General features: G+C 34.5%; 1 protein-coding gene across 38 annotated transcripts in view; it reads right to left on the bottom strand.

The window, feature by feature from the left end:
• Positions 1–16,435, bottom strand: part of Ppfia2 (PTPRF interacting protein alpha 2) — a 443,940-nt gene that overhangs the window by 38,033 nt on the left and 389,472 nt on the right. For 18 of the 38 annotated variants that reach the window (XM_029542153.1, XM_029542168.1, XM_029542144.1 and 15 more), the window contains one exon: positions 5,253–5,261. The exons of the other annotated variants lie outside the window; for them this stretch is intronic. In XM_029542153.1, the coding sequence (XP_029398013.1) occupies positions 5,253–5,261 (9 nt within the window). The remainder of the gene's footprint in view (positions 1–5,252; positions 5,262–16,435) is intronic. 38 annotated transcript variants of the gene reach the window in all.

Here is a 16,435-nt window from a genome sequence, read left to right on the forward strand (position 1 = left end):
CTCCCCAACTTGCTTCTTGGTCATGATGTTTGTGCAGGAATAGAAACCTTGACTAAGACACAGGAGTTTGAGGCATGCCTGGGCTAATTAATCATTGGGTTCCACTTCAGCCTGGGCAATATAGACGTGTTCTCAAAAATAGTGATAAACAAAATAATCCGAAGCAACTGTATGTGTGACCAAGTAATCATGTCCGAGGTCACTGCCTTGCTTCTAGTCTCTGGGGACATTCCCTTATAAGAGGCATAATTTGACCATCAATATTGTTTTCAAATGAGATGAAAATTTATGCTCTGAAAAACATAAGAGGTATTTCAAGGTGAATAAATGAAATGTATTTGAGTGAAAGGAGTGGAATTAAATGTTTGGGCAAGGAAAAACAATCAAGGCTAGTCTATCATGAAAAATGGGGTGAGGCATATGGAACTGGAGAGTCAAGAGATCACAGGCATGAGGGTGCTATCAGCAGAGGATTCTGAGTGCTAGCAGAAGCAATCAGATGCTAAATGCACAGGGCTCTTGCATGGTGTCTACAGTATAAGGTTATGCTAGCTGGTAACAATAGAACAGGCCAGAACTGAGAATTATGTAGTTACATAGCTGTGGACATTCTCAAATAAAGAACAACAATGATTCAACCATGGGACTTAAAAGTATAAATAGTGCAAGGATATCAGGACAGGGACTCTAGCATGTGCAATATATTCAGTCAAATTTAACTGGATGACCAAATGACTCCCATACTTTCTTCTTACCTGCTGTATATGCTCTAGTTACTTATTAATTTCTTTATAGGTAGTTTAAGTTTGTGCTACAGATGGTTTTAGACAAACTCAATGTAAGTTATAGGAATGTGAGAATACTTATAAGACCATGTAATAACCAATAGATATTTAAACATACAAATTCCTGTCCTAGTTTTTCTTACTTTTCTAATAAAAGTCATTTTATAACTCACTATCAGATCAAAGTACTTAAGCAGAAGCATTTATTAAGTTAGCACAGAGCTCAAATTCCTGGAATAACTTCACTGACTACTGAATCTGGTTTTCCTAGTACTATCAGATCCTGTGCTAAATTCTATTTCTGCTATGTGTGCTAACATGATATCACCATCCTCTGCAGTTTCCTTCCTCTGCCCTTGTGCCTTCCATTCCATTCAGAATGGTCTTTACCAGTTTTTCTATTCCAACCTTCCTGGTCCTATGAATATGGCTGCTTTAAGTAAGTGGGAAAATTCTATTGTGGATGAATAAGCCTGGACTCTTTATGGGCTTGTATCTAGGATATGAGCCAAGGCTCACAAGCCTTCATATCCCCACTTGTTAAAAGTTTATGGTAATTCAGTGATTTTATATATATATATATATATATATATATATATATATATATATATATATAAAGGAAATTTAAATATTTCCACACTAGAGTTATTTAGAAACTTTTTTCCAAAAGGGAGAAATTTGTTCACAATCTCCCTTTTTCTAATGTTGTTTTAGTAGATAGATAGCCAAATAGGTAGAAAAACAGTTACATAGACAGTTCCTATATCAAGAACTGAAAGTTTCATGAGAATAAATGTAAAAACTGACATGGCTCACAGAAAGGGAAAAAAAAGCATTACATGCTTCTTATTAGTAATAATTGCCTAAGGTAGTATGGTCAACCTATGTGAGAAAAAACTATGTTTTATTTTAATTAACCTTTAAACCACTTTCTTATATTTGAAGCAGAGTTGAAAACTTTTCTTTATAAAATTACTTTATGCATTGCTGCCTCTACTTTATAGAGGGAACATTTCTAGTCCTGCTCATCCTTATCCTTCCTATTATGATTGCAGGATCCCTTCCAAGAAAACTCTTTATTTTATGTGTAAATACAATGTGAATAAATCCTAGGTATTTTACTAAATTTTTTAAATGTCTGAATTGATTTAGGTATTTAAAAATGTACTATATTAGAAGTTTATTTAGCATTTTTCTCTCATTACAAGTGTATAACTTCATATTCTTGCAAGACATTCCAGAGTAGTTTGGAAGAACAAAGGTTCTAGCTATACATAAATTAATCACTGCATGTCACAAGATAAGAGGTAACATGCAGTCATTATTAAACATATGTGAAGCCTTTTCTAGCTTAAGTGCAAACATACATATATATGGTCATACAAATGAATTTACTCTCCACAGTAACTCACTATGCTGTGTACTGGCACACATGAACACAGGAACAGATGTTACTTAGAATCAGAACAAGGGAGGAGAAAATCAAAGTCTTAAACCCCAACGATCTGGCCACATAATCTGAAACATTTAAAAAACTAAATAATGAAGAGAGTAATTGCGTTTTTCTTGTTGTAAGTAAGAATGAAGATACATCCCAGCCTCCCTTTTCTATGACCCACAAATTTACGTGACTAAGCGGTCTTTCTCTCCACTGTTATGCATGGCGATTCTTATCTGTGTACCATGGCAAGACTGTTTTACATTGCCGCTCCTTTTTTTATTATTATTAGATATTTTCTTCATTTACATTTCAAATGCTATCCCGAATGTCCCCAATACCCTCCCCCCACCCTGCTCCCCTGCCCACCCACTCCCACTTCTTGGCCCTGGCCTTCCCCTGTGCTGGGTTATATAAAGTTTGCAAGACCTAGGGGCCTCTCTTCCCAATGATGGCTGACTAGGCCATCTTCTGCTATATATGCAGCTAGAGACACGAGCTCTGGGGGTACTGGTTAGTTCATATTCTACTGAGTTCCATGTCTTGCCCAGAAGATGATGGAAATAGCTAATAGAACAAAACTTGAATCTGTGAACTTGTGGTTACAGTGATTACCCGTTTTTCTTGTAGTTGAGAGGCATGTCTTGAGAGCTTATGGTACAGTGTACTTCATTGAAAGAACTTAGTTAAAACTATGTGCGGCTTGAGAAAAATTTCAAATGATTGGACAATTTACTCATCAGTTATTAATATTGTATCAGCAGCTATGTGCTCCAAATAAAGTGTTAGTAGGAAGTGTTCCTAGATTTCATAGAGTTATTCATTGTCAAATCTTTTAGAATCCAACAGATGACAGGGTATGATTTAATCTTCCCACAGTTCAGCTAAAGAGTGGGCATGCTATACACAAGCATAAAGTCACAGCCCTATAATGCAAATATTTGGGAGGCCAAAGTAGGAAAATTATCAGTTTGATGCAAGCCTGAACTACATAGGAAGTGAGGGTGCAATTTATTACTTTATTATGAAGGAATTTGTATTTCTTGATCAAGTCTATGGATATTATGCTAACATCTGAAACCAGTTTGGATTCTTGAATGCAAATCTGAGTACTGTATGGCACCACCTACTCTGAAACATCTGCAAACTGATAAGGCATATCATAATTAACATAATTATTCTGAATAGAAATACATCAAAAATCCCAATCAGATGCCTCAGAACGCTGATTACTTAAACATATAGTCAACTTTGAAAATTTAAGTTTCAAATTAGAAATTCACAATGTTGTTTGATTTTTAAACTACGGCATACAACAATATTATGTATGGGAAGGAGTATGTAGGTGTCAGGATACTGGGAACTTTCATACCAAGCTTTGAATTTATTCATATTTAAACCTATTTTTTAAAAAATATTCTAGAAACTCTGGAATATAGGTACTAGTCTCAGGGAAAAATGTAATTTATTTGTAAGTTTGCATTTGGATTTACATAATTTCCTCCTTCAATTTACTTGAATGTGATCACTTTCAAAATCATTAAAAAGAAGTAAACAAGTGTACTGACTGTGTTTAAGGAATACAATCAGCCATGCTGCTTTTGAAAACTGGAGCAGCTTGTATGACTTTCCATTAAATGATGTCATTTTTATTTGACACTGCAGTCTGAAATCTCTACTCACTTCCTGATAGACATTGAACATTTATTGGAAATAAATTTACCAGACGTAAATGCTTTAAAAATGCTGTGCATATTTTGCCTAACTTTTACTTTAAAACTCTGTTATATGAATACTCTAATTTTATTTCTAAGAATAAAATTTTATTTTTTCTTACTTTTTAAAATCTTACTATAGTTTGGAGAAAAAAAAAAAACTGAAGTTAAAATATACTTCCACAATTTTACATCTGTCTTTCCTTCCTCCAATCTCTCTTGTTCCTCTCTTTGGCTTTCTATCACTGTGACGGCTTTCTTTCCTTTAATTGTTGTTACACAAACCCTGACTCTCCACTCAGTAATGCCCTAATATCTAAACATGGTTTAATATTCTAAATATATACCTGTTTAGTCTATATAATGTTATATGCTCACCAGCCTATATAATGTTATATGCTCAATCCATACACATACACACAATCTACCATATACATACATTTATATATTTATGTATAGATGTATATATACACATATTACACACACACACACACATACATACACACACACACACACACACACACACACACACACACACGATTTCCAGATGACCATTTGTTATTGGATAACCAGTTGGTGTGCTCTTCCCTAGAGAAGAATATTCTCTCTTTCTCAGCATTCATTAGTTGCCTATAGTTCTTTGTCTAGCAATGAGAACTTGTGTGATTTTTTTTTCCTTTCCGTGAAAGAGGGGTGTTAAATTTGAAAATATTATTTGAAAAATATGTTTTGAATCACTAAGAAAATATCCATTAAAATAATACACATTTGGAAAAGGCACAGATTTGGCTAAAACCTAGTGTTACTTAGCCATCGTAAGAACCTTGCTGAGGGGATGCAACACTTAACCAGTTCTAGTTAAGTACGTACTGAAAACGGACAGATGAGTTTTCCTGAATATAAAATTAAAGAAATAAACCACATGTCCAATGAAAGTGCATTTTCAGACGTGCAGTACAGAGGGGCAAAGCTCATCTTGAAAGCACAACTTGATGCTTAGAGAGCTCCATTAACTCCCGAAGCCAGACTCAACTTGAGAGCTAGAGGAATAAAGTCTGCAGGGTCTCTTTGCATGCATCCCATAGAAGTAAGCACTAACAGTGTCTGAAAGGCCAGTGGAATTCAAATGTAAATATTTCTCTGAACCAATGATCCCTTTTTCTGTGGATAAACGAGTGAACATCTTGAAGTTCATTTTAGGTCAGAGGCAGTGCAGTTTGTGTTACAACTGAAAAGAGAAATACTAAAGGTAAAACAAAATAAAAGATGGTGCTGAAAATCAACACATTCAGCAGTCGTTGTGAGTCAACTTACCCCGATGTGCTTTTCATGAGATGGGGAAGGATGGGTAGAAAAGAAAAGCACACAAATGTTAATGGATACATTTCAATCCAAAGGAAGCCATGGAATAAAACAACAGCATAATTTCAGATGTGAGAAATCTCATGGGAGAACAACATGGTGCCTTAGAAAATAGTTCAGTAGTGGTAGTACTGTTTTTATTCCACCATGGTTCACAAACTATGTCACGAAGGCTAGTTAAGCTGAAGGCAGGTCTGGCGGTTGACCATTAAGTCTATTATTCAGTATGAGCCACTCTGAAACATGCAGCGCCAAATTTTCTTAGCCTCTAGTACATCCCAGGAGGAAAGCAAAGAATGTTCTTTACCTGTGGCCATATGTGTGTCATGTTATAAAAAGGGAAATTGCCTTACTTCACAGCCTACAATCTTTGAAGGACACTGTAAAATCTCAAGACAAACTTCAAAGCAGAGAGATATACCGTAAGTGGAAAAAGCACTAATTTGAGGGTCAGAATAATTGGATTTCATCTTTCATACATATTTCCATAAAATTGCTAGCAGGAGTTTTATACAACTTTATTCATTTGCAGAAATCTTATACAAACAAGTTCTACAATAATTATTTATTATTATTTTTAAAAATGTGTACCTGTAATAACTGAAGAATATACAAAACAGCTTGATTATCTTCTGTTTTTTATTATATTCTCTTTTATCTACACTATAAAAACCAAATACTAAATTTAATCCAATTATATGGATTTTAGTGGGAGACTTAGTTACTTGAATAGATATTTATAAATGTTGCTTAGAAAAGGTGTAAAATGGGTGATTTTTTCAATCCTACCAGACTGAGATCACCATAAAACCAATCTCATCCAAATTTAATTTTGAACTTAGCCAATTACTCCCTGGAGGTAGTAGAGGCATTTAGAAAATATGGCAGTTAAATAATCCAACAAAAAGTCATGAGAATAATATTTTAAAATTTCTACACAAAACAGAATAATATAGAAAATGAAACTGTGTCTACAACTTATAAACTATATTCAATATAACAAAATATGAGGCAGAAACTCTTATTTCAGAAATTAAGCAAAGTAAAGCATTTCCTTTTTGATTGCAAAGCTATTATTAAAGAAAAGGTGGATGCGTGGCAGAACACGCTGCACATGCCTCCCCCAGTGGCATTCATTCAGAGAAACCAGGGAGCTTTGAAAAAATGCATATTCTTTGGCCTCAGATCCGGGACAGCTGCAGCAAGCTCTTTAAGTTTTCTTATAAAGCAAAATGTAAATGTCTAAAAATTGGCAACACAATATCCTAAGAAACTTAAGTCATTTCTTTTCACATCACACATGGAACAGAAATAAGATATGACCTAAAAGAGATAATTTTATACATGTTAACAGGGTTTCTTATCAACACACCTGTATGCTGTATCATGAACTTTTAACAAAAGGCATACGGCAGTTTCTGAGACTTACAGGAAAAATGTCCAGTGACCTGGGATGGGTTATGACCATGAGCAAAGGAATCACCCTTACGCTGACTGTGACTGAGGTATCATTTATCAGTGACACGAGTTGAATAAATTTCTGCACAGGGAAGCATTATTAGTTCTAAGGTCTTCATTTGTCCTACTTTTAAAACTTACAGATTGTACAGTTATGGAAAAACAATTGAAATATAAAAATAATAGAAATTCTGAAAATCAACATAAAACACAAATTTCAAAGTGGAGTTTATGGTTGTCGAATTTTCTTATCAGTCTGATTTGTTTGGTATCTCATCAGTCACATAGAGTTTCTTCTCTTCAATACGTAATGAATTCTGAGTTGATATCTCATTTCAGAATATTAAGTATTTCAGCTCAGAAATATGTTACGCAAAGAACAAAAATGTGTAGATGAAAAGTGAGAAATGTCTGTGAGATTGTGTGGTATATATATATATATATATATATATATATATATATATATATATATGCTTGTGTCTCTGTGTGTTTGTGTGTGTCTATGGGATTTGTGTGTGTTTGTATCTCTGTGTTTCTGTGTGTATTTCTGTGTGTCTGTGTGTGTAAGTGTATATGCTTGTATATGCTTGTATGTTTGAGTCTGTGTGTTTCTCTGTGTGTGTCTATGTGTGTGCTTGTGTGTTTTTCTGTGTATATATGTGTATCTTTGTGTATATGTGTGTCTATGTGTTTGTGTGCATGTCTGTGTGTTTCTCTGTGTGTGTTTCTGTTTCCTTGTGTGTGCTTATCTGTGTGTGTTTGTGTGTGTGACTCTGTGTACTTGTGTGTATCTCTGTGTGTTTGTGTGTGTCTATGGGTTTTGTGTGTGTGTGTTTGTATCTGTGTGATTATGTGTGTATCTCTGTATGTCTGTGCATGTTAAGTGTATGTGCTTGTGTGTTTGAGTCTGTGTGTTTCTATGCGTGTCTATATATGTGCTTGTGTGGTGGCTGTATCTATGTGAATATATGTGTCTATGTTTTGTGTGCATGTCTGTGTGTTTCTCTGTGTGTGTTTCTTTCTGTGTCCTTGTGTATGTATGTCTCTGTGTATTTGTGTATGTCTGTGTTTTTCTGTGTGATTTTTGTATCTTTGTGTTTGTGTGTGTCTTTGTGTCTATGTGTGTGTGCTTGTGTGTGTCCTTGTGTGTGTGTGTGTGTGTGTGTTAGTTTAAATAGTGGAGACTAACCTTTTCAATTGAACTAATGGAGTCTATACAGTGTGGTAAAATGTTAGGACCTCTGTTTTTTAATTTTTAAACCAGTCAAGTTTAGATTTAAATATTCAAATGAGAAGCTGCTCACTCAGTAAATCTCTTGCTTCTTGAGGTTCAAGTTTGTGAGTCACAAATACTTTAATTCATTTATTAACAGCAAATTCAGGAAAGAGTGGGTAGTAGGAAAGAGTGCACTTGAAATCCATTCACACATGCCCTTGAACTTATTTTGAGTTCTTCTCTAGTGAGCATTAATAGTGTATCTTTTAGTCTTGCAAACCTTAGATTTTTTTTTTTCCTTGCTAAAGTCACAGATGCAGTAAGATTGGAATAATTAATCATAAACTGGGCTAGGAGTTAGGGAGACATAACCTTGGATAAGTAGAGAAGCCTAGATTTCTGGGGGCATCTTTCTCTCTGTCTTTCCGTCTCTCTCCTTGACACATTGTACGCTAATAAGCAGACGATGAGTGTTGAGTGATTGGAAAAGAACGAACTCACTAAGAACAATCCTAGAAAGTGGGAAGAGTGTCAGGGAAAGAACACTACATTCCTAGGAGGAAGGGAGGGTCCACAAATGAACCAGGTACCCTTCCCTACTGAGAGTTTCTCCAGCAGCTCAGATAGCCTGAGTTACATAGTAGAACATGCAAATTCATTGATGGCTATGGATACGACTCACAGATGAAAGTGGAGTAAGGAAATTTAACATTTTTTTCTTCAGTTTACTGAAATTCTGTACATGAAATAATAGTTACAGAAGGGGCAAGGGAGGACAGGAAAGATATACTTAATATGGAAAGAAAGATATTATTAAAAGATCACTGCACTAAACTTAAGTAATACAGACTAGTGTTAGGATTCAATAATCTGTTCAAATAGGTAAGTTCAGAAGAATAATTGGCATCTAGTGCTTAGTGATCCTTATAAATGAAAAACAAAAAGTCTACAAGGTATAGGTATAGCTAATCATAACACTACTTTATTCAACCTTTGATTATTAATAATAACTTCAAGAAAATAGAATCCTTTTGGGTCTTTAAAAAAGATTATGATATATTTATTTCCATAAGAATTTCACTATTTTTTGCAAACAAACCTACACTGCCAACTCATATTTAGAATATGTAGAATTTGCAGAATACATTATTGTATGTGTGCACATGTATATGTATATTTATTACATAAAATTTTAAGTGAGAAGCCTTTGAGTATAAAAATTATTTTTCTATAAAATGATGGCAGGTTAGTGGGTCAACTCTTAAGAGAAATTTGCTTCATGAGTGGCCATTAAAAAGGATATACTTCTTCAAAGACTTAAAGAAATGTAGATACTGTAGAAGAATTGAGAGGAGTAGGGTGGAAAATCATAATCAGGATATATTATGTAAGAAATAATTCTGTTTTTCAATAAAAGGGAACAAAAGAAAAGTAATTAGAAGAAATGTAGTTACTATTGCATTCCTGTTTTCTTCATATTGAATTTATATCCAAGAGAAAGTAGGGGAACTCAGAAATGGGAAGCTCAGAGAACTTAAAATGTTCTGTGCTGATAAATCTTATAAGACTCTTTTGAAATTGTCTACAGCAGTGATTCTAAACTTGAGTGACCCCTTTTGGGGTTGAAAGGCCCTTTCACAGGTGATGCATAGTATGATTGGAAAACAAATATATTTACATTATGATTCACTATAGTATTTAAATTACAATTATGAAGTAGCAACAAAAATAATTTTATGACTGAGGATCACCCCAACATGAAGAACTGTATTAAAGGGCATAGCATCAGGAAGGTTGAAAGGTATTAGTCTACAAGCTTCATGGGGGCTTCTTCAAGAATCAAGTTCTCATGAATCCTGACTAATGTTGAGTGTTCTGGCTGGTTTTATGTGTCAACTTGACACAAGGTTGAGTTATCACAGAAAGAATCCTCCCTGGAGGAAATGCCTTCATGAGATCCAGCTGTAAGCTGATTAGTGATCAAGGGTGTAGGTCTCATTGTGGGTGGTGTCTTCCCTGGGCTGGTTGTACTGGGATCTATAAGAAAGCAAGCTGAGCAAGCCAGGGGAAGCAATCTAGTAAGCAGTGTCCTCCCATGGACTCTGCATCAGCTCTTGTCTTTAGGTTCCTGCCATGTGTGAGTTCCTGTCCTGACTTCCTTTGGTGACGAACAACAGCAATGGAGAAGTGTAAGCTGAATAAACTCTCTCCTCCCTAACTTGCTTCTTGGTCATGATGTTTTGTAGAGGAAAAGAAACCCTGACTAAGACATTTGAGTTAGACATTTTAGTGATGGTAGCTACCTTGGAGTCACCCATTCTTTTGAAAGTAACCGAATAAACTCATTAGATCACCAAGCTAAACTCTAGATGGCTTTTTTTTCCTTATTGTCAATGCTATATGTGGGGTGAATAGATGCTGATCTGGGTCTTACAAGGAAAAGTCATTCGAAAGCAGAGCTAGTATGTAATACTATACTTGCAATAACGAATATAGAGCATTATCCTTGGCTAAGGTCAGCACTGCATTTAAATGTAACATAATTACTGGAACTTCATTTAATAAAGGAGAACAATTACTTAATTTTAGAAAGATAAGTTTTAAAGAAATAAATACTATAGTCTCATATTTCATGTGTTCAGATTATTGCATACCTTTTTTCTCATGAATGTAATATTTTTATAAACAGTAGAATAATATGTGTATTGTATCTATACATTTATTATAACAAAAACATTATTTTTGTAAACAAATAAATCTCCTGCCATTTTATTCCATGTAGTACCTGGAAAAGTTTGCTTCTCCTTTTAAAAATACTGTTTTTAGAGATGATAGTATAATTATATTATTTCTGCTTCACTTTTCATTCTCAAAACTGACTCATGTACCATCTTGTTCCTTTTTGAATTCTTGACTTTTTCTTTAATTGTTCCTAAATGTATATATAGATATTTGTATGTGTGTGTGTGTGTGTGTGACTTTCTAAACCCACAAATATAAACTTCTCAGTCTGTGTAATGTGTCAGTTTGTATAGTTCTGTTTACTGGTGTGTATATGTCTTCAGGATTGCCTATTTGATACTGGATAATCAATTGTTGTGTTCTTCTCTGAGAAATTTCTCCTGCTCTGCTCTTATAACTTACTTGTAGTCCTTTGTTCAGAGTTGAGACCTCATTAGATTCCCCTGACCACATTATCATATTTATTGATATTATCCTTGTTCAGGTCATGTATTGGCACCTAATTTTGGTGGGACTTCAGGAATGCAGCTTTTGGACTTTCTAGGGGACTTCTAGAAAAGCAGTTTGTGTGCCAAAGACTCCACGCGCTATAAGAGTAATACATGTTAAATAGACAGAATGATGCCTAGCCTTGCAAATTTTATTTGTTCACTGTTGTTATTGGTCGATGCACATAAAACAGATATACTCATGATGATGGAAGAAAATATGAAGAATGAACTTAAACAGAGACAATGTATACAAAGCAGTAGAGGAAACCCAAACCAATACATTGATAAGGGTTTCAAAACCATGAAGTTCAAGATGATAAGCAGACCCAGGTGTGGGTAGTGAGATAAGTAGAAACATGGCTACTTGAAGGTATTTGAAAACTACCCCCAAGGAATCCAGGGAATGACTGAGGGATTTTAAGGCATTCAGAGATATAATTTAGATAAATGTGTTTATCCAAAATATGAAGAATGGATTGTAGGAAGGCGGTCTGGAACAAGAGAGTGTGGTATACCATGAGAACCACAGCTGCAAAGAGAAGCTGGTCTAAAAGGTCAGAAGGAGTGGTAACCAGCAACGTTTATAGTAACATTGGTAGTACAGTAAAGGCTGGACAGGGAAGAATGTAAATAAAGCTGAAGCCTATGGCTTGGGTTTTGTAAACTTACTAGAAATTGGTATCTGTGTTTTGATTTGATCTAAAGATCTCTTTATCCAGTTCAAGTTCCTAATCATGATTCCAAGTATTCTGGTAATGTACTTGGCAAATCAGCTGGATTTATTTTTAATAAAGCATCCAAATGTTCTTTTGACTTTAATTCAGCTCTGAATTGAACTTAGAGCAAGGACAACTTAAAGAACAGTTAATTCAATCTCTTAGGTAAAGTTGATTCACCAATTAAAATCCTACCATGTGGACCTGCTCAATTGGTCTGAGTTGTACATAATCACAGGTCCATTCTCCCTTCCAGGTGCTTAGTACTTTCCTGGCAGAACTGTAATTACTAATAACTCTATGTTAAAGTTGGCTTAACTTTATCAGTTCAATAGCCTCTGTCTTTGTTCTTATCAAAAGACCAGAAGAGGACATTTTTCATTAACACAGCTCTTGACATTGCCTGAGGTCTCATTCTACACATTCAACCTATCCCCAGTCTTTCTACCAGAATTTGGAAACATGTATTGATGTCTTCTAACTATTTTTGACATTGTTTCTCTGAATTAGCACAGAATTAATTTCAAATATGTTTCCCAGAACTTTACACAAAGTCCACACACAATCTGGTTACTCCATAAAATTTTGATCTTTTGCCACCTTTGCTGAATATAAAATTTCTTATTAGGTATTGTTCATTTACCTAACTTATAGAAATTAACTTCCCACTTCTGAGGAGCTACAAATATGTATGCACCTGTGAGTAAGTACACTTATAGTAGTCCTGAAGTTGACAGAAGAATTATATAATTATCTCTATTGATATTCATACATTTTTGATACATTTATAAAGGAGCTTACTGAAATGCTTTGTCTAAAATCTCAGGTGTACTTTTTCTTACATGGTTCAACAAAAACCTGTTCTTATTTTCGTCACTTTTAACAGAGCCTTGTGTGTACTTTTCATTTTCTTTAGTAATCATCAAATCTTTTGTTCAGCTTCTTTTGTCTGAAAGGTCATTGGTCTTAATCTTGAAGAATATGTTTCAAGTAAGAGCAACAGGTGGCTTTCAGGCTGCCACAATTTCATTATTCCCTCTAAAGGCTTCTGACTTAGATAAATGGCCATGGAACCAGAAGGGCTTTAGTATAGTTCTTTGTCCCCATGTGTGGCTCCATGCAGACTTTCCTTGTAAAATGGAAATGTCAGTAACCTTCATGAAAGCCATTGGGTTATTATAACAACCCTAAATGAATGGATAGAGTGTTACAATTTGTCAAATTTTTCCTGGACTCATATTTTTTTTTTTGGTCAGTACTTACTAAGTCAAGTTAATAATAGGATTTTTAGTCAAACCAATAGTAGAATTTATTTAGAAAATAAAATTCTTCCAGAATTTGTAAAACTTGTAGTTTAGTATCTAATTAGCCCTTATCATTTTAACTTCTCTAAATCAAAGTATTTCTTGAAAGCATAATGCATGTATATGAGTTCAATCATGCTTATCCTATAATCAAACGTTACTCTACAGTTGGATCAAAATCTCTCTCTTTCCTCACTCTTTTCCTTTCTTGAAATAGATCAAATATAGATAAACATACACAGAAGAAAACACTTCCATTTCCCTTACCTTTAGCTTTCATGAAAGAACAGTAAATTATTATTCCTGATTAGTCTTTGTATCTTACTTTGTTTCACAAAATATTTTTAATTCTTCTTGGCTGGAGCAAAACAGATCTCTAATGTGGTAGGTCAGTCAAGTACAGGCACAAATCCAATCTCTGGGTTCTGAGGAAGAGCGCGAGACATATTTCCCCAGAGAAATATTGGAAATATTGGATTTAGGTTCTAAGAAGTTCTACTATACTAGATCATTTTAGTTAGCTGTCCACCAGGAGATTATAAGTGACGGTATGGACCCTTGATTGACATATACTGACTGTAGAGAAAATTCTTGCTTTGTATACTTTAACTGGATTTTAATAAACGTGTTTATGAAAGCACATTGCAGAAATATGATCTCTTGTTTTCATCTGGATAAACCCTAGCTCTGATGTCTCAGAAACCTGCTAAAGGTTCAGTCTTTACCAGTTGCTTCTCTTTTATATTATATGTAACTAAAGTTCATTTCTATAGTGTACCTAGAAAATGGACATATTGATGGAAGCTCATCTGTTATCCTTCCATGTACACAGCACCATATAGAAAGGAAAACATTTTCACATCTTTGAACACAAGTTCTGGACTCCAACTCATTTATAAGTTAAAACTGGCTCACAGATACTAGATAAATATTTATTTAGCAGAAAACATTGCAGAGTTTTGTGGTACCTTAGGGTATGAATAATTTAAGTGGCATTTGGTTTGCTTAGAGATATATACTCACTCTGAACCTTTCAAATGCACAAGATTAAAAATGAAGCATCTCAAAACATAATACAAATTATGCATGGAAATAGAGCCTCAGGACTGAGATGGGAATAAATTAGCCAAATATATAGAGCTTCACTTTGAGCTCTTTGAAGTTCTGATATAAAGATTCATTGGTGGTGATTAAGTTTGACTGCTGTGCTACAAGGATATGGTTGCTTCTCTAGAGTGGATGCTGTTGCTAGCCGAACTTGAGTGTAAATTGATTCAAATATAGAATCAATGTTCATTTAGTAGTGTAATCTGTTCAGAAGGATGTAAAAATTAAACAAAACTCATACAATATTTTTCAACTATACAAGAAGATGTGGGAGATTGTTTTAGCACATCTACTCCTTTTATTGAAAATTTGATATAATGTTTAGAACTCATGGAGGAATATAACCATAAAAACTTATGCTAAAATTTCAATGACTAATGCCTTTGGAGAAAAATAATCACTGAGCAACATTTCTATTGTTTTTTAAAAGTGCCCGGCTTACTCATGGTTGTCTTCAGAGTTAGGTAGTTTTTTTCAAGCTAACATCTTTAGCTTCTTTAGTCCCATCCAATAACAAGTTTCTTTATGCTTACAAATGTAAATTCTTTGGACCAATATATGTTAAGTGGTTTAGAATGACAACTCTACAGACTGAAGATATAAAGAAGAAAGGCAAAGTGTACATATAATTCATTATGGCTGGGATATAGGTCATTGCTTCAGTGCTTGCTAGCACATACGTGGTCCTCCAGCATCACAATAAATAAGACAACTTGATAGAACTTAGAAACACCATGGAGACAGACCTCTGAGTACTCATGGCAAGAGTTTTCTAGAGTAGGTTAATTAAATGGGAAGACGAACCCTAAATGTGGGTGGTGCTATATCCAGCATTGGACTTCTCAATAAGAAGTGCAAAATAAGTTGAGCATCAGTATTAATCATTTTCTACTTCCTAACTGGCAATGAATGTGATCAACTTCTTCCTGCTGCCATCAATACCCATTCCCCACCATTTAGAACTGTGTCTTCTGAAACTGTGAGTCAAAAATGAACATTTCCTGTCTTGGATGGCTTTTGTTCGATATCTTGTGACAGCAATGAGAAAACCAACTAAGGAAAAACCTTAAAAAAGCATAATGTACACTTGACATAAAATTTGGGTGAATTGAAGCTCATTCATAAAGTGAGAGGTTTTGGTTTTGTTGGATTGCTTTTCTACACTAGTTCATATTTGGCTAATCCACATCGGTCTATGTTTTTGTGTTTAATATCTGTGTGCTTAGCACTTTTAAATTATCCCAAAGAAAGAGACGAATGTTTAAAAACTGGCTGGGTGGCTAAGAAAAGCAAATAAGCACTTCTTGAACAGGATGATAGGAAGGTGAAGATGTAAAGTTCTTGTTCCCTGCTATTCCCATTGCCAATGTTTAAAAAGAAGATGTTTGTTCCCGTTGATAGAAAGAGGCACCTATAATCCAGTGAGAGAAGATAGGGAAGGATGGATAAGACCTCACCATCCAACACATTCAGAGAGGTCACACGATAAACATGCCAACACCACGTGGAGATGACACTCAATCCTTAAAAGACTCAGAGAGCAAAGGCAGGAACTGAATGAGGACTATCGAGACTTTTGATGAGAAATATTTGAATAATGAAGTTTCAACTTGAGAACAAGTCACTGATATGTAATGAGAATGACAAACCGAAGAGCATAAACTGAAAGGTAATTGATACACAAACTAAACATCACTTTTTGATAACCTTGCAACTGAGATAACAGTTTCATGCAAGTGCTGACTAAATGTAAGATTTAATCACATCAAGTCTCACTGCACTGACTGCCTATATATGCTATTGAATTCTGTAATGGAGTAGTCAATATACAGGAAAATATTTTGTCTTTGTATATTCTTTAATAAATTATGTCCATTAGGCAGATTTGTTTTAACATTTCTTCTTCTTTAGTGTTGCAATAAACTAACCAGAATATAAACAAAGGAAAGAAAAGAAGAAAGTGCTCCACAGGTAGCTATGAAATTGATGATTTACCTTTCTTAATAGGATTAAGATATTAAATATCATAGATTAAGATATTTGAAGCAGGTTATGAGAAATATTGATATGTATCTTTAAAATTATCACTAACTAAATAAGA

The sequence above is a fragment of the Mus pahari genome, chromosome 9, assembly GCF_900095145.1.
Source record: "Mus pahari chromosome 9, PAHARI_EIJ_v1.1, whole genome shotgun sequence".
NCBI lineage: Eukaryota > Metazoa > Chordata > Mammalia > Rodentia > Muridae > Mus > Mus pahari.